The sequence below is a fragment of the Peromyscus eremicus genome, chromosome 10, assembly GCF_949786415.1.
Source record: "Peromyscus eremicus chromosome 10, PerEre_H2_v1, whole genome shotgun sequence".
Lineage (NCBI taxonomy): Eukaryota > Metazoa > Chordata > Mammalia > Rodentia > Cricetidae > Peromyscus > Peromyscus eremicus.
The window spans coordinates 77964360-77987359 of NC_081426.1; the positions used below are offsets into that span (position 1 = coordinate 77964360).

The following is a 23000-nucleotide window of genomic DNA, read 5'->3' on the forward strand; positions in this document are numbered from 1 at the left end:
GAAAATGAATGTGTAAGAGTGGCCTCTAGGCAAGAGTGTGGGGCATTTTCTTGATGGATGATTTATGTTGGGATCCTCAGCTCACTGAAGGTGCTGTTAACCCTGGACAGTTGGTTGTGGGTTACATACAGGAGCAGGGTGAGCAAGCCAGTAAATAGTATTCCTCTGTGACCTCTGTTTCACTTCCCGCCTCCTGGTTCCTTCCTTGACTTCCCTCCGTGATAGATTAACCAGAGAGCTATGAACAAAAGTGAAACCTTACTTCTCCAAGGTGCTTTTAGTCATGCTGTCATTCACAGCAATAGAAAGCAAACTAAGACAGAAATTGGTACCACAATTTGTATGACTCGAGTACTCTAAAGGAACAGAACTGATAGACTCAATGTACATATGCCCATGCTTCATTCTAATAATTGCCATTTAGGAAAAGATGAATGATTTCAGTTTTAGCTTCTGACAACATAGAAGAAGAAGTCAAAAGAAGTTTATGTATAATATTTGATTTATATCTATTATATATTTATATGTTAGATTAGACTGGTTCAACGTTGTCTGGGTAGTCCAACAGGGCCTCTGTAATGACACAAAAGCTGAGAATCTGATAGTTAGTCTACAAGGCTGAATGTGTCAGCAGTCCCAATCTGGCACTGGTATCCTGGAAGATTCCTGGAGAGTTGTTAGTTTTCAGTCTATACTGGAATCCTGAAGTTGAAAGTATTGATAAACCTGCCAACAAGCATGAGGGCAAGCAGCCAAAATCGCAAGTTTCCTTTGTCCATGTTGTTTTCTGTGGGCTGTCAGAAGAAGGTGTGGTCTAAACTTAGGGTGGGACTATCTGCCTCAGCTAATCTGATTAAAAAAGAAACCCTCATAGTTGTGTCCTACAGATTGAGTTTTAGTTGATTCTAAATGCAAATTGACAGTTAAGATTGGCCATCACACATGATTTTCACAATTATAGGTTATGGAGCATTGATCATTTCTCTCTCTGTGTTGTGTGTATGTCTATTATATGTGTGTGTGTTTGCATATACCTATACCATGTGAGTAGGCATGTGAATATGTATGCATGCACTAATGTGTGTATGCAGAAGACAGAGGACGTCCAGTGTCTTGCCTGCTCTCTTACCCTCTATCTTATTCACTAAAGACAGTATATATCACTGAACCTGAGGTTGGCCACTTCTCTTAGGCTGGGTGGCCAGTAAGTTCTGGGATCCAACTGTTTCACCCACCTTCCCAGGATGTATGTTATAGACATTCCCACAAACATGCCTGGTTTCCACACATGTGATGGAAACTTGACCCAAGTCCTAATTCTGGTACAACAAGCACTCTAACCACTGAGTGATCTTCCCATCACATAGTCATTATTTCAAAACATCTTCTATAGAAATACGGAAGTCACAACATAAATGTGAAGAACACAGGTAAATTATATTCTGTGAATATATAAAAAGGGACACACAGACATATACACAGCTACACACTAGAATAGTGAAAACATACATTTTTGAATTTTTGTTGTGCTATCAAAACATAAAATTGAAAGCTTACATCTGTTCCCAAAGATTAATTATGGTAATGAGGCAATTTCATTATTCTTTTTAAAGGGTTAAGTGGAAATAAAATTCCTTTCATGAAACCAAGTATTTTCTTTAATATTTATTTTATGTGTACGTGTGCCGAGTCTACATTGTCTCTGCAACACATGAATATAGTGCCAACACAGGCCAGAAGAGGGCATCAGCTCCTGTGGAACTGGTGTTACTGAGAGTTGTGAACCACCATATGGGTGATGGGAATGGAATCTGGGTCCTCTGGAAGAGGAGCTGGTGTTCCTAACTGCCGATCCTATCTCTCTAGCCCGAGTGCAATCTTGGTGGACTCTTAAGTAGAAGGTCTTCCAGAGGCTTTGTGCCTAGCGTGAGACCAGCACCAATACTGGTCTCCCAAAGCTCCAATCCTGAACTCTTTACCTAGAAATTAATACTCCAAAGTCTACAATAAGTAAAGTTAAAACTTGTTCAATACTTGCAAAACCATGTTGATAGCATAGAGGGCTTCTTAGTGATCTTGCATCTACAAACAACCTCTGAGGCCCCTTCATTCTTTAGAGTGTGTGTGTTTGAAGTGTCTAAATGTGTATTTTACATGGGTGTGCTCATTTGAGAGTGGGGGCACACCCATGACATGGCAAGCATTGGGATGTCAGAGTACAACATCCAGTGTTATTTTTCTCCTTCCACACTTTATGAGGCAGGGTATCTTTTGCTGAACAGCAGGCTCCTTGGCCTGCAAGCTTGAGGTAACTCTGTCTCTGCCTCACATCTCCTGGTTTGCTTACACTGGGGTTACAGATGCTACTAGATACAGCTTTCATATGGGTTCTGCAGATCCAATATAAGGGAGGATGTCTGGACAGACAAGTGTGTTATCCATGGAGCCATCACCTCAGCCATAGTATTGTTTGGTATAACTTTAAAACTGTAAAAATGAATTTCTAAAATTCCTATGTCCGCTCATGTTGACTATTTCAATTGAACTTTGTTTACTTTTCAATTTTATCATTGGTCTGAAATACAATTAAGTAAAGAAGAATTATTAATTGCCTGGGAGAAAAAAAATCTTATGACTTGACAAAGAAGACTGAAAAGCTGTCTCGTCACAGGATGAAGGACCCTGCCATCACAGCCTCTCTTGCTGGGATGCACTGGGGGAGGTCCGTATGGCTGTCCTCCCCACATCAGCTACTCCCTTTTCTTCTTCTTTCCAGCTTTAGCAAACTTCTGGCAACAAAAGAGGCAACACTTCATGATGATGAGCATCACAGTCAGCACACAGGCCAGCAGGAATGCAAGCACATCCAGAGAGTGGTACTGGAACCAGGTGAGGTCATGTGCTGCCACACGAAGGTGCTTGGCTCCTTTGTTGCGCATGACATATTCAATCCAGAAGACGGCTCTGTCCAGGGGCTTCATTGGCTGATTGTGGTGGATTCTTGATAGCCGCATGGCATTCTCCTTATAGCTAAAGACACCAACATCAAAAACAAATTAATTTACCCAAGTGCTTCAAGCCTAAGACAGGTTCAGGGAAAGCATCATAAGACTCATTAAACGCCATAGATTAGCACTAAGTACAGTGTGCTTTTGATTGGGACCTTTTTGAAAGATTTCCTGTAAGCTTGTATTTTCTGAGAAATTCTTCCCAAAACTGAAATGGCAAATCATTTGGGGAAGTAAATCTTTCCAGCGGAGCAAATGTTCATAAGCCTTTTCAACACTGTAAGTGAGGTGGTTCAACACAGTCTGTGACAAAATTTGAAAACTCAATAAAAAAGTGATTAACGATTAAAAATGGGTAAATGGCGGGAAAGGGGCATACTTTACAAAAGATGATATAAGGGCTGAGATGCAGCTCATTGTTTGCTTGTCTAGAATGTTCCAGGGCCTGAATTCAACCCCAGTACTTCTAACAGCAGCAGAATTACAGGAATGACAAGGATGCAGAGGATGTGGTACTTATAAATTATTTTTTACCTTTCCACATTCTAAGTGTTTCTCTATGGGGCCCTGAGGGTGTGGTGTGTACCATGCAGCATGTGTGGAGGGCAGAGGAAACCTTGTGGGGGTCAGTTCTCTGCTCTTATAATGTAGCTTCTGGGAATTGAAAGTCAGGCTGACAGGCTGGTCAATGGTAGGAGGATGAGTATTACTAACAGAAGTGAATGCTGCAGTCTAATTCAGTACAGTAACTAGTAAAAGAGCATGGATTTCTGGGTTCTAGCTGTTTTGCTATTAGGAATCTATTTAAAGAAATGGTAAACAACGTATCAAAAAGGTCCCTAAAGGTCCATGGTTTTTGCAGCCCTTATCATGAGAGTTAGGAAGTGGAATTGTGGGATGATGGAGAAATAAAATGTGGTATGAAAACATAGCTGAATATTATTCAACAATTATAAAGAAGGAAATCTTGTCTTTATAATAATAAGGATGAAACCAGAGGATATTATACTAAGTCATATAAACTAGGCCCTAAATGAAAACACTGTACATTCTCACCACTGTGTGGAAACTGCAGAGCTGATTTCATAGAAGGAGAGAGTAGAACAGTGGTAACTGGAGTCTAGGAATGGAGAGAGTGAGTGGGGATAGAGAGACATCAGCTAACACATGCATCCTGCCCCTGGCTAGCAGGACAGCGCTCTGTAGTGAGTCAGTGACTGAATTACAAGTTACATGTCCTCCTGTAACTTGTGGAATGTGGAAGAGGGGACTTTCAGTATTGACAAAAATAAAATTATAAATGTCTAAGGAGATGGAAATGATAAGTATTTTATTTGGTCATTACATATTATACATATATCTATATACATATGCACATATATGCATAATTATTCTACTTTGGTCAGTGAGAAAGCATTATTTAAACAAAGGATAAGAGTTTCAGAAATTTTAGCCATTGACTTGAAATATTTTATATTTAGCTTCATTATCCCATTTGTTGATTTGATCATCTTTGGAGACATTGTGTCCTTTCAGTGATCAAATTATTCTAAACTAACTCCTTGTACAGCAAATCAACAGGGATAGTTTGCAGTCTTGATTGACAGAATAAGTTTTATATTGTTGTTGTTTTCAAACGTAGACTAAAGATCAGATGAATTCTACTGTGATCTTGGAGAGAACCTATCTGGACCAGTACCAACTTGAACAAAATCTCTGTACTTACGAAGGGTCATTAGTGACTGTCTTCACTGCATCGACCAGATCTACACTGGACATTGTGAGAAAGTCCAGTCTAACACCTGCTCCTTTGGTCTTCATACGAACAACATTATCAAACTGGTCTCCAAACAAAGGAATGCCAACCACAGGGATCCCGTGGTAGATCGCCTCATAGATGCCATTAGTGCCACCATGAGTTATAAAAGCTCTGGTTTTAGGATGACCTAGGAAGGGGAGAAATTAAGGGCAAGTGTTAATCATGAGTCTGAGATAGAAAATGAGAGGCAGGGGGAAAAGGCACAGAAAGGGTAAATATTCTCTAGATATCATTATCATAACCACGGGACTACACTGAATTCCTCCCATGTCTTAGAGCAAGGAACAGTGCAAATCCCCAGAGCATTACTGAAGGCCACATAGAGGAGGTGCAGTGTGGAAGCAGAATGATTTTGTGCAATGGACAAAAGGGCAGAGCTCCTCCTAAGTGCAGCAAACAGCTTGTGTAAGCACAGGCTGTGGTTCAGGAGAGTGTGTTCTCTTAAAGGAACAGTGAAGCCACTGCTCTAGATGGGTTGGCTCCACACTGTAACGGTTGGGTGCTCACTGTGATGGAATCAGACTGAGGACATTTCATCATAGGGTACCATCTTATGTTGTGGGATCTTGGGAGGAGCATAGTAAATGAAGAGTCATTAATGAAAGAATACCATTCCCACTGGCATATACAATTGCCCTACAGTAGGGGAAATGGTCAATGTAAGTTATAGACATAGGAGGTGGAGAGAAAGAAGAAGTGATTTCATGTGTCTGAATGGTAAATACAGCAGAGATAAAAATAGATTCTCCCATCTCAAATGTTACTGGAAGAATATTCCCATTAATTCTTGTATGCATTCTCCCCAAGATTAGACAACAGCTGTCATAAATGCACTAGTGTTGACCGGCCATTCCTCATGTCTCAGGTGTTTCCTGATGCTTACCGAGAAGGTCATTCTGGGGGATCCATTTGTAGAGCCTAGTGTTGGAGCCTAAGGTGTCTGGCTTCTTGCCTTCAAATCGCCAAAGAACCTGTTAATATGAAGCTAGCCTCTTATTACTTTGATCAAATGTCAAGTTACTCCTGCTAGAATTCTGGATAGATTAACAATCAATGAAGACAAATGCCCAGTGTCAATGAGCCAGGAGGTGAGGATGGATGATGGGAACCGTGAAGAACTACTACAGCAAGGATGCAACACTCTTCACTCTCCTCATTTATTCTCACGTTTATCCAGGTGTCAGCAGGCCACCTTAACATTTAACCAACTGCAACTTAGACAAAGGCAGGTCCAGCAATGTCAAGCAAGAGGTAAGAAATGTGTGAATGTAATTCCAGTTCAACAGTCCATCAAAGTTACTAATATGAAGCTGATTTTCTTTTTCCAGGATATATTTATACCACTTTTTATTTTCCAAATTCACTATAGCTGTTGTCCATGGTATCTGAGTTACTTATAATTACTTTTGTCATAGGTATTTTATTGGCTCAGGGCCTTGAAATGTGACACTGTCTAAGGACATGATCCCTTCACGAAGCAAGTCCCCAAGTTACCCCTTTTTCAGTATTAACAAGCTCAGTCCCAAAGGTGGACTTGGGGGTTGGAAAATCCTGTCCTACCTATGTCTTGGATTAGCAGGGAAAACATAGCAGCATAGGCCCATTTTCAGTGCAGGTGATCACATTGGCCAAAGTTACACAGGAACATAGGACTATGATACAAATCCCATCTTAAAATGCAAAATTAAATTTCTTTTGTCTATTTTTCATTTATTGAAAAGAGATTTTTTTCATCCATAAAATATATTCTCATTGTGGATTCCCCTCTAACCCATCCTGGATATTCTTCCACACCTCTCTCATTGAAATACATGCCTTTCTCTCCTTATAAAAACTAATAGGCATCTAAATAATAAAAATAAAATAAGATAAAAGAAAAACAAAGAAACCAGAATAGCATAAATTCCTTTTTTAAGATAAGGACTTCTTTTTATTTATGTATAAGTTAATCTCTCTCTCTCTCTCTCTCTCTCTCTCTCTCTCTCTCTCTCTGTCTCTCTGTTCACATGTATGGGATGGGTGTGTAAGTGTCATCTGAGGCCACAATAGTGCTCTGGATCCCATGAGATGCAGTTATAGGCAGCTGTGTGCTGTCAGACATGGGGGCTCAGAACTAAGTTCAGGTCCTCGGGGTGAGCAACACATGCTGTAAAAGATAAGCCACCTCTCACGTCCCACAACTGCCAATTTTGAATGCCTGCTTACTTGCAATTTAATAGCAGTTTGATTACTGTGAAGTGTGTGCAAAGTCCTCAAATATGCTCCAAGATAACGGAGGAAGTATCAAGGCAGGTTCTGTGTTTCTGCCTATAATACCTTCCTAACATCAAGTTCACAAACACTTGTTAAGTTTTGTTCTGAACACAATGTTAATAACAAAGTTATCAATCAAAAACACCATCTACTATTTGGCATCTGTCCCCTGTCTTTCTGTGTCACAGGTGACTTCAGAGATGAGCTAGAGCTATCAAGACAGCTTCAGTTTCACATAGGAGGTTTCTGCAATCACACCTGAACAGGATGTGACCATCTTAGGATGCAACACTGAGGCACTGTATCTCACCTTCTGTGGAATCTGGGCAAGGCCTGCTGCAATCACATTCGCCCTTTCTTCTGTTAGGGTACCCACCATGGACCCCAGGGAAAACACCACAACACCATGTTCTCCAGAAGACTGGACAAAGTCTTCTATTTCCTGTTAATGGAATATCAGCTCATCACAAACAGCAGCAACACAAAATAATGAGCATAGAAACTGACACCAACATCCATAGGAAAATGTAGTTGGATGTTTTCCTGTGTCCCAGTTTGCTGACAGTTGGGACAAATCTCTCCCACTTGCATCCCCCAAGTAAACACACAGAGGCTTATATTAATTATAACTGCTCAGCCATTAGCTCAGGCCTACCACTGACTAGCTCTTACACTTAAATTAACCCATAATTCTTATCTATGTTTAGCCACGTGGCTTGGTACCTTTTCTCAGTTCTGCCTTGCCATGTTGCCTCCTCTGTGTCTGATTGGCAACTCCTGACCTAACCTTCCTCTTCCCAGAATTCTCCTTGTCTGCTTGTCTCGCCTATACTTCCTGCCTGGCTACTGGCCAATCAGCATTTTTATTTATCAACCAATCAGAGCAACACACATTCACAGCATGCAGAATGACATTCCACAGCAGAAAGAAACTAAGCAGCATTAGAGATGGTTAGGGTAGTGGGTGCTTAAAAACTATTCACATCCACATATAAGATGTACAGTTGTAGCCAAGTGTAAGGTTACAGTTCCCTGTGTTACACACATTCACATTCATACAAACAGTTCTGGAACATTTTCATCTTGAAAAGCAAGATTTGTTGATATTAAATTCAAGTTCTCTTTCTCCCTCCTCAGTCCCTTGGCCACCAAACATCTGCATTCTGTTTCTATTACTGTGACAAGTCTAGGGAATTTACGTAAGGTATCTTTTTAAAATTTCTGTCTTGTTCATTGGCTAGTTTACTTAGTATACTGTCATTAAAGGTAATACCATGCATCTCTAGACCCTAGATTTTAACGTTTTGGTGATATTTGTTTGTATTTGTATACTATCTAATTTTTATCAGCAATTCTAGTGATATCTAGGTTGCTTCAACCTTTCTTACTGTTTTAATACTGTGAGGAGACACCATGATTAAGGCAATTTATAAAAAAATCAATTAGTTGGGGGCTTGTTTAAAGTTTCAGAGGATTAGTTTATGAGCATCATGGTGGGCAGCACCATGCAGGCAGGCAGGCATGGCACTGGAATTATTACCCAGAACTCAACCTGAACCCTAAGCTGCAGACAGACAGAAAGAGACCAGGCATGGTTTGGCTTTTTGAAACCTCATAGTCTACCTCCTGAGACACATTTTCTCCAAATAAGCCACACCTCCTAATCCTTCCTAAATAGTTCACCAACTGGGAACCAAACATTGAAGTATGTGAGCCTATGGGAGTCATTGTTATTCAAACCCTCACACACCCTTGCCTTCAGGAATAGTGATGCTATGACCATCCTTGCATTACTATATTATAGAGGTCCTTCATTCAGTTCTTTTACATACATACTCAGGAGTGGAATTCATGGACCATAAATCTATTCCTCATTTTGTTAAGAATGTCCACTGTCTTTTCATTTGTATTCTTTATAACAGACGTTAGTTTCATTGGAAAGAAATGCTGTCAATTTATATTACTGTGTCTGTTACTGCAAATGTATGTGTGTATGTATGTTTGTGCAGGAGTGTGTTTTCACTTGTGTGATTGATCAAGAAAGTAAATAGAGCCATTGTGACTTGTGAAAATGAGTTTTTCTTTGTTCATACCCCATCTATTTTTTTCTCAAATCACTTTGTATAGGACTTGGCTTTTGGACCTCTCCTGCATTTAGTACTTTTATGTTTTTTACACTCAAATATAAGAAAACTTTTTAAAAACAGATTCTTGCTGAATTAACTTAATCCAAAGGAAATTCATATCTTGTGATGGAATGGATACAGGTGTTTCTACAGGCGGCTTTCTCTATCTAAATTCCTGTGACTCTCTGAGTTTGACAACCATTCTGAAGTAATAAAATATAATCACTCTTGCTGAAAATGCAAGGCAAACAGAAGCAAACAAATGGCACTATATTTACCTTAGGCAGAGGCTTGGCAGGTCTGCAGTGGAGTCCTCCAACATAATCAAAATTTGGTAAGAGAGGGTGAGGAAATTCCAAATCCCAGTAGGTTCGAATGAGCCATATATCTGCCTTCCCCATCAACTCAGTGAGTGTTGTGGGTCTTCCTGAAGAGGATTCAGAGAGGGAAGATATAACCCATAACGTAAGTGTCAGGTGAAGATGAATATGCCAGGAAGTCTCCTGAAACACTTTTGATAACATATTCAAGTTTTTTACAAGCATGTGGCTGGGATATAAAACATTTTTGCATATCTATGTAGCTCTCTCTCTTTCTCTATCTATATATATATATCTGAGTGTATAATGTTTGACACAAGTTTGTAATATCTGTGTTTCTCATCCTTATGCTTAGAAATATATGACGTCACTGTGGAACTTGGGAAAAGACAACACATCTGCAACACACCTTGGAAATTCATGACTACCAAATATCTAAATATGCTAGTTAAGCATAATCAGTGCCATTATCTATGAATCCTGTTTGTCATAGGGAAACACTTTTCCCTTCTATTCTCCATCAAGAGTGTCCTGTTTAGCTGCTGGAACCTTGATTTGTGCTCCTGTAAGGGAACCGAGAATTTTGTGCTGTTTTGAGATAGTCTGATGGAGCCCAGGGTGGTCCTTATGTTACTATGAAGCCATAGTTGACCTTGAACTCCAGATCCTCTTCCTCCATGTCTCATCTGCTGGGATTGCAGGTGTGTGCTGTCATGCCCAGTGTACACATTTGTAGGGGTTCTGCTTCAGCACTTCATTTGGAGATAGACTTTCACTATTTTGCCCTGGCTGATCTACAAGATAAGTTCTATTATGCCTGAGTTCCTTGTCCTCATACTGCTCTTGATTCCCAATTGACTGTGTAATAATTAGGTCTGGGTAAGTTTGTTGTAATAATTAGGTCTGTGTAAGTTTGTTTGCAGATAATAAGGATAACAAGTCTTAAAATATGAAAAGAGAGATGTTTAGTCATTAGGTATATTTTAAAACACTGTAACTAGTAACCATAACTTATACACTTTAATGTTATACATTTTGAACATAATTTCAACACTTCTAATAAATAAATATAGATTCTCCAAAATTTTAAATTCACATGTTTTCTGTGCTCATTATACAGACAGTGTATTCACAGCTGTGCAGAAATTTAGCAGGTGAAATAAGAAAATATTTAAAATTATAAATGAGAAAACTAATGTATAAAAGGGAAAAGTTCTCAATGCTATGAAGATCCCTATGCTAGAGATACTTAATGGTCTTCAGTCTAGTGTGCAAATCATGAAAACATTCAGTTTGTTTAAATCTACTGTTTTAGGGACCAGTAAAATGGGTTAGATGGTTAAAGTGTTTAACATGCAAGTTTAATGACTTGAGTTCAGTCCCCATGCACTTCTGAACACCTGAATTGATCCTGAGCATCCAAATGAAGGTGGAGGTAAAATTTCAACAAATATGAACCTGACATCCACATATGTAACACAGATAAAAGCACCCCACCTATGACACAAGTGTGCATGTGCATACTCATGATAATAAAAGTAATGCCAGTAATATAATGATGATGATGATGATGATGATGATGATGATGATGATACTACTTCACAGGTAAAGCTATCGTTTTAAAACATGAGGTAAAATGGCTTGTGGATATGTTATTTCTGAGAGAAATTCTCAAAACTTTGTTTTGTGGGTATATGCCTTTTTGAAATGTCCTGTTCTAGTCATAGATAAGGCTTGCAACTGATACACTTATAAAGTGTATAAGCAATGGTTACTAGTTACAGTGTTTTAAAATATACCTAATGACGAAACATCTCTCTTTTCATATTTTAAGACTTGTTATCCTTATTATCTGCAGACGTTTTTCTGCAGTGCTTTGAATTGGGCAGAGAATTTCACAGACTTTTCACCATTGTACTTAGGAGAGACAAGTCCTTCTTGTTAGCAATCCTGTTCTATCAAGCTCTCTTTCAATGACACAGCAAATTTAGAGTGCAACAATCCCAATTGAACAGAAACTTACCTAATACTTCACTGTAAAGCTGATTCCACCTCTTCTCATTAAATGTTTGGAACCAAAAGTCAAAACAAAGCACGTAGATTACATTTTGCACCCTCTCCATGAATGTCATTCGATCACTCAATTCTGACAGAGCAGGAGGCACATAGGAAGGAGGCAGTGGGAGTCCTCCACTGTACTTTTCATATGTGGACCCAGGAAAGAAGCGGAGACTGTACACAAGTGGTATCTTGAGAAGCTCAGCCAGCAGGTCACTGCAGGGTATGAAGGGATCTGCTACCATGACGTCAAAGCTTGAATTGTGTAGTTTTGTCATGAGTTCCTTGTTAAAAACCACATCTTTGCAGAGACTTTCATAATAATCTGAATCTACCCAAACCAACTCTTGCAACATTAAAAAGTATCTCCAAAATGATTGCTTTGGCAGCTCATAAATGTATTTCCTGAGTGAGTCCATGAAAAATTCCTCCAAATCAGCCATGGGAAAGGATGAAGGGTATGTCTCAAACTCAATAGCAGATGTGTCCTCAACCTCATAAGAAACGGAAGCTGAGGGTATCAGAACAGTCACTTCATGTCCCTTCTTCACAAGCTCATCTAGGATTGTCTTTAAGTTGAACCAATGGCTGTATTCCATTGGCCACACCAGCACCTTCCCACCACTCCCAGATCCAAAGAAGCCACTCAGCTGGAGCAGGAGCAGGCCCGCTGTCATTTTCACAGACATCGTGGTTAAATCCAGAGCTGCCTTTCAAATGGCGATTACTCAGCTCTTGTAGATCTAGACACAGTAACAATCAATTAGTTAAAGTACAACTTGCACCTACCAAAGTAAATACAAGTGGGATAGTCACAGCCTCTAGATGCCAAGTGCAAAAATCAGGAGGCAGATGTGAACATGTGAAGTGACTCCTGATTCTCAGCGACCTTGAATGTATAATGTACTTGGAGAACAGTGAACAGTAAGAGCTCCTGCTCTTTCTTTGTCTCTCTCCTTCTAATGTAGCTTCCTTGATAAAGAACTTACAGAAAAGACATATCTGTTGAGTCACACTTTTAAAATATCACAGTCCAGTGTGTCTTCATATGAATGTTGGCAACAGCAATCCTTTACTATACTATCGTATGATTTTAAATAAATGGTTCAGAGGTTCATAGTATAACCTCAGAATTATAAACCTGCAATTAAATTTAAAGCTGATTTTAACCTAGATAGAATCCCTGTTTTTAGTCTTTCCATTGGTCCCAGCCAATCAGGTATCTGCTTTCTTGTAATTAGTCACCCTGGCAGGAGTGAATATATTCTAATGAGACACTTCTGCCTTCCCCCCTTGACTATCAGACTATTGAAAGAATGGACAATAAGAATTAGAATTTCCCTGGTGAACTTCTGCTGGGAGAAGAAATGTCTGATGCCTTGGGGGTACCCAGGAGGAATCTGTCCTCAAAGGCCATTTACAAGCTAGGGGGGCACTAACATTTCTGAAGAGCCTAGGACCTAAGATAATGATGGAAAAGAGACCACATCATGGCTGAACTGCTTAGCAATGCATGTCTTGTCAGAATCCCAAAGATGGAGTTAGGTAATGGTGACTGGTTTTCTCTGTGTCTTTTCCTAAAGTGATTACAATGAATAAATCTATTTTTTATGCATTTCACAATTGAACTGACTCCTTTGGTTGGTTTATTTGTGTGTGTGTGTGTGTGTGTGTGTGTGTGTGTGTGTGTGTGAACTGTCTTGTTGGGACACACAGGCTTTGACTTCTGTGTGTCATGAAACATTCTTGTTTCCTTATTCTGAGCTCTTCGTATAGCTGGTATAAAATGGGTGGTGCTTTTGTGATCGGCTTTGATGTTTATAAGGTTTTAAAGTACTGTCATGTTATAGGAGGTAGCCAAGTTTCTTTTATGTAATGTTCAATCCATTTTGTAACAGAAAGCCCACACTTAATCCCTTATTTTCATTATTCCCACATTGAGGCAAAATATCGTTAGAAAAAGTCCAGGGTGCCTCCCTGCTGAAGCTCCCGTGGTGTCCTACATACAGCAACAAGCAAACCATGAGCTCCTGTGTGGGCTCCACCTCAGAGAGCAAAGGCAAGAGGTCTGAGCAAGCTGGGACACGAAAGGGGGAATGGGTGAAAGCACCATCACGCTCTTGGGCGGAACCCAGTTTACCCTGACCAGTGCTGTCGGGGAGCCCTGCTGTGGGAACTCCTGGAGTAAGATGGCAGAGTTGCTCCGGAGTGGGCCGCGAAGATAGGGACACCAGTGCAACGCGTAGCTGTCCTTGGCGTGAGGAAGTTCCGTGCAACAGGGTGTCCCCGGCGCTCGGCAGGCAGAAGCATGGGCGGAGACTTCTTGCAGGACCTCGCGGGAGTTTAACAGGCTCTGGGCAGGGACCTGGGAAAATAGGGATCCACCCCGCCTGCAGCTGAGTCTCTCTCCCAGTTCCCTGGAAGAGGTTTGTGTGGGTCTGTTCTCATTTCTCTTTGGTGTATTACTACAGGAGCCGAATGCTCAGATCTTTGGATTCTGCGGAATTGGCAGACTGTTTCCAAGGAGCTGCTCACAGCAGAGTACAGTAGTATCCTGATGTCTCCCCTTGCTCTCTACTGTTTCTCTCTTGATTACAAGCAGTTAAGAGGGTGAAGCCCTATCTCATTGTGGTTTTCAATTGTTTTGAGCTGAGCCTGAATAACTTTAAGAGTAATGATGCTGAACATACTTCCACATGCGTTTTGGCCAGCCGTAGCTCTTTCATGGAAAATGCCTATTCAGATCCTCTGTCCATATTTTATGGCTGAATAAATTTTGATGGGGGTTCAGTTTTTTTATGTGGGGTCATGTCATGTGTTTTCCCTTCCACATATGGACTTAATGACCTTTTTTTAAAGTCTAAGTTCTTTTTTGGGAATATGACTTCCAAATGCATTCTCCAGCTTTGTGATTTTTCTTTTCAGTACTTTCAATAATGTTTTTTGATGCAGAAAATTTTTCATTTTTGTGAGTCCAATTAATGAAGTTTAGCTTAGTTGCTCCTGCTTTTGAGGTCAACAGAAAAACCGTTTTCAATTTGATAACAAATATATTTTCACACACTTATCAACACCTTATATTTATAATTTTTACCTTTATTTTTTTGAAGCATTGTAAATGAACATTTGTATATGATAAGAGGTGGAGGTCCATTTTTAATTTTTCATGCCAATAGTTTTCTTACCAGGCTTTAGCTGCTGTGGGAAGTTCTGTAGGGCAAATGTGTTGCTAATTAGTCGATAAATAAAACACTGATTGGCCATTGGCTAGGCAGGAAGTGTAGGCGGGACAAGAAGGAGAATAAAGCTGGGAAGTGGAAGGCTGAGTCAGAGAGACACTGCCAGCCGCCATGATGAGAAACAGCATGTGAAGATGCCGGTAAGCCACGAGCCATGTGGCAAGGTATAGATTAATGGAAATGGATTAATTTAAGCTATAAGAACAGTTAGCAAGAAGCCTGCCACGGCCATACAGTTTGAAAGCAATATAAGTCTCTGTGTTTACTTGGTTGGGTCTGAGGCTGTGGGACTGGCAGGTGAGAGAGATTTATCCTGACTGTGGGCCAGGCAGGAAAACTCCAGCTACATTTAGCCCTTGATAAATAAAGAAAAAACAAAACAAACAAACAAAAACAATCTCTACAACTTTTCCATGCGTAGTTTTGTGATCATCATCAAAAAATCAACCCAATTGTATATTTTTTATATTCTCTATAACTTTAGCACTTTCACACAATATATAATAAAGCATACAAATGAAAAAACACCATCAAGCATTAAGAATCATTTAATGCCAATATGTGAATTAATATGATTATATGTTCAAAAAAAACTGTAGACATTACCTATGCCAAACAACCTAATATATTGATGCAACAGTTGTCTTTTAAATAAAGATAAAAGTCAATCCCAGATCAGCAAACAAATGTGAAATTATTCTTTCCCAATACTATAACACTGAAAATGGAGAGGAATCCTAAACACTGTCCATTTTCACTTTGGAGATTTGGATGACTATTTAAAAGGACTTATCTATTAATAAAAATCTTTTTATAAATGTTACAAGACAAATGGTTAGACAGTTTTTATTTCCCTCAGATTTGAAACATATTCTGAAATAAAGTGACGTGTTTTATGAAACAACACTTATTTTTTGCAAATTATGCTAACGTAAAAGAAGGAAGTCAGAAGTGTTTATTATTTGCAAATAAGTACTTTCAAAATGAGAACATTTTCTCATTTTGATAAAAAGAAAACAACATTTATGAAAGTGCTGCTACATTACTTTTCAACCCAGAGAAATAAAGTCTGGGAATCTTGGAGCTGGGGTCACTCAAAGGCTAAGAATGCTTGCCAAGAAAGCAAAAGCTCTTGAGTTCAGATCTCCAACACCCATAGGAAGTCTGGGAGTGGGCCCATGTGCCTGAACCCGCAATGTTGGGTGTCAGAGGGGGTTAGATCCTGGTATTACAGTGGTACTGGATGTCCATTCACGGAAAGTTATTTTCTTCTGGTCAAAAGTGTAGAATCTGCCTTTGGGTGTGGACAGGCCATTGTCTCCTCCCTTAAGCTTGGTCCAGCTGGGTTACTCAATCACCTGGCTAAGGATCCACCCCTCAGGAAGCCCAGTTCACCTTAAGCTGAGTTAAAGTACTGGGAGAAGTAATTACTCCTTTAATGTAAGTTTTCCTTCCCAGAATTCCTCTGTCTATGCAGTCCAGCAGTAGCCATGTGCTTTGCCTGCTGACTTTCCCTGGTCCTCACTTAGAAAAGTGTAGCTTTTATATTTTCTGTCCTTTGTCTTCTTCTTTCAAATACTTGTCAAAGCCTGGGCATGCTTTCCTCAATGTTCTGGATTTCTTATTCTAATTCCCAAGTTACCTCCCCATTCTTCTACTGCTTGGTTGCTTACAAACTGTATAGTTTGTTAGTTTCCTTTCCTTATTACTTACTACCTTTCCCTCCCAATGCTACTACATGGACACACACACACACACACACATACACACACACATACACACACACACACACACACACACACACAGTCAAAAGAAATCTGTATATTTTAGTTTTGCAGGAAAGCAGTTAGAGAAAGTAACACATAAATTTTCACAAGGACAAAACAAAGCAACATTTAATTAGAATTGTTCTTCTCTGCTTTCCACATACATGTCCTGGCTCATGAATACCACACAAGCCCACACTTACAGTAATACAGTAAAAAAAATTAAAAATCCAGTAAACATCTATTTTTTTTTTGTTTTGTAACATGGGAATTCCTGGTTAAAGAATAGATACATTTTCAGTATTATTATAATATTATCAGATACCCTGGGACTAGAGATACAGGTTGTCATGAGCCACCCAAACTGGGTGCTTCTTACTGTACTCAGGTCTTCTGCAAGAACAATATGTGCTCTTATTCCTGAGCCATGTGTCCAGCTTTGTTTTCTGGTCATATGAGCTACTGCTACTTCATAGCCATGTATTATCCCACCATCAGGTTTCATTTCTAGTCAAGTTAGTAAAAATCCAGGAATCCTAAACATCAGGAATACAACAGCAAATGGCAGGCATGTCATAACATTGTGGTAGGTTGTAACACTCATTTGCATTTTTCAGCAACAGCTTACACCCACACCACACTAAACTCCTCTTGGGCAGAGACCATGCCTTACTCATTTTTATATCTTCCCTTCATAGAATGGCTTTTGAATAAAGCCATGTATCTAGTTTTATAATCCTCCTGTATATTATGCATTTCACCTGGGTAGGATCAAATTTTAAGTGTAAAAACAAGACGGTACTACTCAGATAGCTAATTCAGACATAACTTGATAGTGCTAATCTAGAAATGGGAAGAATGCTTTTAGGCATAGTGTGATTTCTGTATGTTGAGGAGACTATTGTTTGTTTGTTTTTAAGAAAAACTAGGATTTTATTTTCAAAGTTGCTGAACCTGGGGCCTGCATACTGTCAAAACAGTTTAATGCTGACCAAGCTACATGAAAGCCATTGTCTTTGACAGACATACTCCGGGATTTAAATGAACTATACCAAATAACCAAATACAAGTGGTCTCTTCATGCAGCTGTTTGAATGTATACTTTGTATTTCACTTCTTTACTGGGACCATCAAGTACAATTCCAAATAAATCAAAACACTTAACTGTCACCAAAGAACAGCATGGTTTTTATAGTCCAAGTGGTCATTTGGAGTGCTTGACCCTTAGAAACTGTGCTTCCTTTGAGTTTACAAGAGAAGCTCATATTTGACACTATTTTTGGGTCAAGAATCTGTGGCCAGGCAGGACATACAACAAAGCGGGAACCTACTGCTATATTCTGCTAAATGACTATTGTGCTAAACTGATTCCTAATGACTAATAGCTATACCAATAGATTAAAGAATCTCAAGTCTCACCAAGAATCTTTTGAAATAGATAATGATTAGTGTAGAGCCCCACAACTGGCTCAGGTACAGAGCATAAACAATGCTAAGTCATAAATGGGACATCTATATCACATACCATCCCTCCAAGGCTCAGATAATTGCTGAAAAAAGCTAGCAAGAGCTAGAGGTGGTGGATAACTACAAGGAACCTGTGTGTTTCATGTGCACCAGGGCATCTGTACTATGACTCCCATGGATTGTGATGGATTGTGACAGCAAGCTCAAGCCAGAACAAATCTCAGCGTGGAGAGGAGAGGTGAACATGGAGTCCCACCCTTAGCTGAGGAGCTATTAGTAATTGATACTGTTGGGAGAAGAGCCAGATCTTTTATAAGAATATTTATTGCTTGTGGTAAGTCTACCACACTACAGTGGAAAGGCTACATATCCAAGAATATACAGCGGCAAACATCGAACTGGAAAGGTGGGGGGAAAGGACACAAAGTTGGGTGGCTAACGAGCAGAGATGGATCTGAGCAGAGTTAGGAGAGAGGTTTAATATAACCCAAACATAGTATACCAAATTCTCAAATAAAAAGACTTTAAGGAAGACTCCATGGGCTCAAGAGATGACTCAGTGGTTAAGAGCAATGACTGCTTTTCCTGAGGACATACATTCAATTCCCAGTACCACCATGGTGACTCTAGTTCTGGCCTCATGGTCACTAGACAGGCAGGTGATGCAGAGGTATACATGTAGGCAAAACAATCTGTGTGCACATGCACGTGCATGTACACAAGTATGTGTGTGTGTGTTTGTGTGTATGAAATTATCTATCTATCTATCTATCTATCTATCTATCTATCTATCTATCTATCTATTTATCTATCTATTTTTGAGACAGGGTTTCTTATATAAGCTCTGGCTGCCCTAGAACTGTGTCTGTAGCCCAGGCTGGATTGGAATTCAGAGATCCACCTGCATTTGCCCTTGGAGTGCTGGGGTTAAAAGTGTGTACTACCATGCCTGGCTACTATTTTATTTATTTTGTCATTTGTATTTTTTTTTTACATAAAATAACTTTTTTCCTTTTTGGTTTTGGAGACAAGTTTTCTCTGTGTAGCCTTTTCTATCAGGGAACTCACTCTGTAAACCAACCTGCTCTTGAACTCAAAGAAATCCCTTTGTATCTACCTAGAGTGCAGGGATCAAAGGATTGAGCTATCACTTCTAGGCTACATGAAATAATTAAAAAAATTTAAAAAAAGGATAAGTAAATTAGAAGGCAAGAGCCGGGCGGTGGTGGCGCACACCTTTAATCCCAGCACTCGGGAGGCAGAGCCAGGTGGATCTCTGTGAGTTCGAGGCCAGCCTGGGCTACCAAGTGAGTTCCAGGACAGGCGCAAAGCTACACAGAGAAACCCTGTCTCGAAAAACCAAAAAAAAAAAAAAAAAAAGAAGGCAAGATGGCACACACCTTTAATACCAGTATTCCAGAGGCAGATGCAGGTAGATTTCTGTGAGTTCAAGCCTAGTCAGGCCTACATAGAGGGTTTGAGGATACACAGAGCTACAGAGTGAGAGTCTGTCTCAAGTATACAAGTCAACAATCATGAAGAAGAACTAGTAAATGAATAGAAAGAAATAAAAAAGAAAGTAATAAAGAAACAAAATTTTCACTCCAAACCCTGGTCTGAAGTGTTGGCTTAGCAGTTAAGAGCTCTAGTTGCTGTTCCAGAGGACCCAGTTAGATTCCCAGCACCCACATGGCTCTCAGACATCTGTAACTCCAGTCACAGTTACTTAATCTAGCTTCTAGCTTCTGAATGCACCAAGCACACATGTGATACACACACATACACCCCAATCAAACACTCATGCAGCGTGTATAAATAAATAAGATTTAAAAATAGGGACCTAAAATGTGATTCCAAGCAAGTAGGCTTGTAGAGGAATTAGAATACCTTATAAAGATGTTTCTACAAATTAAAAACTACAGTATGGAAATTAATGGCGTAATATGCTTTTAAATTCTAGATATGCAGAAACTGGAATTAAATGCTAACCAGGGCAGAAGGAGGGTGTTTAAAGTGAACCTTGGAATGGCCACATCACCCTGAACCTACTTGATCTCATCTAAGTTGAACTTTGGTTTCTGTTCAGGATTGTTTTGAATTCAAGTATTGGATTCCTATAATTTTCTCCCTGTGAACAGTCAGTGTTCTTTTAATCCTTGCAAGCAAAGTTTTCTTTTGGCCAGTGTTGCCTTTATAGCTCAATCCTGTAATCTAGGCACATTGGCATAATCTGTTTTCCAATCCATGGAACTCTCTTGGCCATCTTCAGATCTCTTCCTTATTTCATGTATTTCTAGCATCAGCTTGGTTGTGCTTCCCTGGGGTTAAGACACAGGGGTCACATTCTCTCCTGAGTTCAGAAGGAGCAAGGGCTTGTGATTGACCAGCTTTCTCACCCCCTTTTGTTGGACACTCTGCACTATTGCAGTTATTGTTCCTTTCTGTCCTTGTCCATGACTGATGCTTCCTTGGGTAACCTGATCATAATTCATTTCCCAACCTTTTTTTGTGGTGCTATTGTGTATATGCTCTAACAAATAAAGCTTGGCCGGATATCAGAGTGTGGAGCTAGCCACTAGTTAACCATAGAGGCCAGGCAGTGGTGGCACACACTTTTAATCCCACCACTTGGGAAGAGGAAATAGAAAGATCAGGAGTTCAAGGCCACCCTGGGATACACAAGATTTATCCAGTCTAAAAGAGAAACGGAGCCAGGTGGTGGAAGCTCACACCTTTTATCCCAGCACTAGGGGGAAGGAGACATTAATACAATGCAAGAGGAGACAGGAGCTCAGCCATTCAGTTTGAGGATTTGGTAGAGGTAAGAAGTCTGTCTAGTGTCTGGCTCCTTTACCTCTCTGACCTTTCAGCATTTACCCTGATATTTGACTTCAGGCTTTTTATTATTAAGACCAACTAGAACTCGAGCTACATTTTTGTGAAGTATACACCGTATAGTTTACAGGAGTGACAGTTGTCCCAGGGCTCACTTTATCTTCACTAACTAGGGTTTCTGCTGCTTCTGAACTCTGACCTTTAACCGTTTATGGTTGAAGGGCTCAGCTCTGCGTTGGTAGTAAGATGGTTTCTAGTTTCAGTGCATGTGCTTCTCATTCAGGATTTCCTTCTTGTTGATAAAATCGTGTAGCTGGAAGTTTTCCTGTGTCCTGCCCGGCCTGCAGCAGCTCATAAAATAATCACTCAGAGTCTTAATATTAATTACAAGCTGGTCTATGGCTCAGGCTTCTTGCTAGCTAGTGTTTTCATCTTAAATTTACCCATTTCTATTAATCTATGTATCACCACATGTCTTGTGGCTTTACCTGTGTTCCATTATTTCTTGTTCCACTGGTGGCTCTCAGGGTATCCCTAACTCTGCCTTTTTTTCTCCTTGCATCTTTCTTGGATTTCTCGCCTGGCTATAATCTTTCTTGCCATAGTATGGAGCAGCTACTTTATTATCCAATGGTAGCAACACATTTAAAGCATACAGAGAGACCAACCCACAGCAAAATGTGTTAATTTCACCTGGTGCTCCAGTAGGGTTGAGCTTACACTTGAACAGAAGACCTCTTGTATGTTCTGAAATTCAATGCTTACCATTACAGGAGTCCATTTCAGAATGTGTGGATATTTTATTGCAGGGTTTAGGGTGTCAATGGCATAGATATTTTTGTGATTCTGCACTGCATAAAGCATTTTTCATCTATAACATATGGAGCCACATCATGTGCAAGATACAGTTTTCTTTTGTCTTGCTCTTATCTGGAGACTTGGCTTCTTGTAGTTAACTCTGCTGTCTATAAAGTGATAACTCTTGTTTTTACTCTTTGCTATTAGAAATTCAAAACTAATTATAGGAACTCTTTTACATCATACAGATAATCTCTGTCTGATGTTCTGGGTCAAAAAATAGAATACCCTGGTTTTTCATAATAAACTCATGTCAACTGCAAACAGAAATCACACTATGCCTTGAAACATTCTTCCCATTTCTTGAATAGCACTATCAAGTTATATCTGAATCAGCTATGATCTCAGGTTAGAATAGTCTTTTTTTACATTTAGAATTTTATCCTACCCATGAGAAACTTAAAGTATATACCCAAATTATAGAACTAGATTCAAAACCATTCACGGAGTGTCCTATTGTGCTTTGAAGTGGGGATACATGAAGAAGACATGGTCTCTGTCCAGGATGAACCTAATATAGGGTGGGTGTGAGCTGTTACTGAAAGTAGAAATGAGTGTTACAACTTTTGAAAATGCTGTGACTCGAGTGCCATTGCCTATTTTATTCCTGGTGTTTAAGATTCCTGGATTCTTATGAACCAGAACAGAAATGAAATCAGATGGTGGTATGATGACTCATGGCTATATCAGAACAGTAACTGATATGACTTCAAAATAAAGCGGGAGTTGTGTGGCTCCCAGATTCATCCTTAAGTTTCCTTATTCAATCCAGGACCATCATGATATAGAAGGTTCAACCTGCTATGGAGAGGACCGAGGGAGACCAGCTCCCTCTTATTATCCCAGGGTATACTCTTGAGCAGGGAGAAATGAGGGCTTTGTAGATAGAAGTATAGAGAAGAGAGAGATAGTAAGAAAAAAACAGGATATCCTCGGGAAGGCCTGGGTCTGAACCCACTAGAGCTTCTGTCTTTACTAAAGGGCTCTTAAAAGGAATGTCAGGGGGTGGAACAAAAGACCTCCCCCCAGCACAGGCAAGTGCTGAACATTCCAGATATCTGGTGACCATGCACATGGACCAGCCATCCCCTAATGCAGCCCTACTGTGTAAAGCAAGCTCAGATCTCACTAGGAATCCTCTGTGGTCTCCCATAGAGGACCACAGGGATGGTCCTTCCTGTATCAGGTCATCTCAATCTGCTGTGGGTAGGACCACAAGTTTAGTCCAGTAAATCCAGACTCAAATTCTAG

The 23000-nt window shown here is 39.9% G+C and overlaps 1 protein-coding gene across 1 annotated transcript; it reads right to left on the reverse strand.

Annotated features, from left to right (window-relative positions):
* Positions 1-1959: 1959 nt before the first annotated feature.
* Positions 1960-13904, reverse strand: LOC131920300 (UDP-glucuronosyltransferase 2B31-like). The gene is made up of 7 exons (XM_059274615.1): positions 13731-13904; positions 11550-12327; positions 9485-9633; positions 7391-7522; positions 5711-5798; positions 4735-4954; positions 1960-3030 (listed from the first exon to the last, which is right to left on the reverse strand). The coding sequence occupies exons 2-7, from the start codon at positions 12271-12273 to the stop codon at positions 2751-2753; spliced, it is 1593 nt and encodes a 530-aa protein (XP_059130598.1). The 5' UTR covers positions 12274-12327; positions 13731-13904; the 3' UTR covers positions 1960-2750.
* Positions 13905-23000: the final 9096 nt, after the last annotated feature.

Excerpts from the sequence above, each read along its gene's own strand:
- LOC131920300 (XM_059274615.1), bottom strand. The coding sequence starts at position 12,273 with ATGTCTGTGAAAATGACAGCGGGCCTGCTCCTGCTCCAGCTGAGTGGC. Across the intron at positions 9,634-11,549 it reads GCTTTACAGTGAAGTATTAG|GAAGACCCACAACACTCACT; the intron begins GTAAGTTTCTGT and ends AATCCTCTTCAG. Across the intron at positions 7,523-9,484 it reads CTGCCAAGCCTCTGCCTAAG|GAAATAGAAGACTTTGTCCA; the intron begins GTAAATATAGTG and ends TTCCATTAACAG.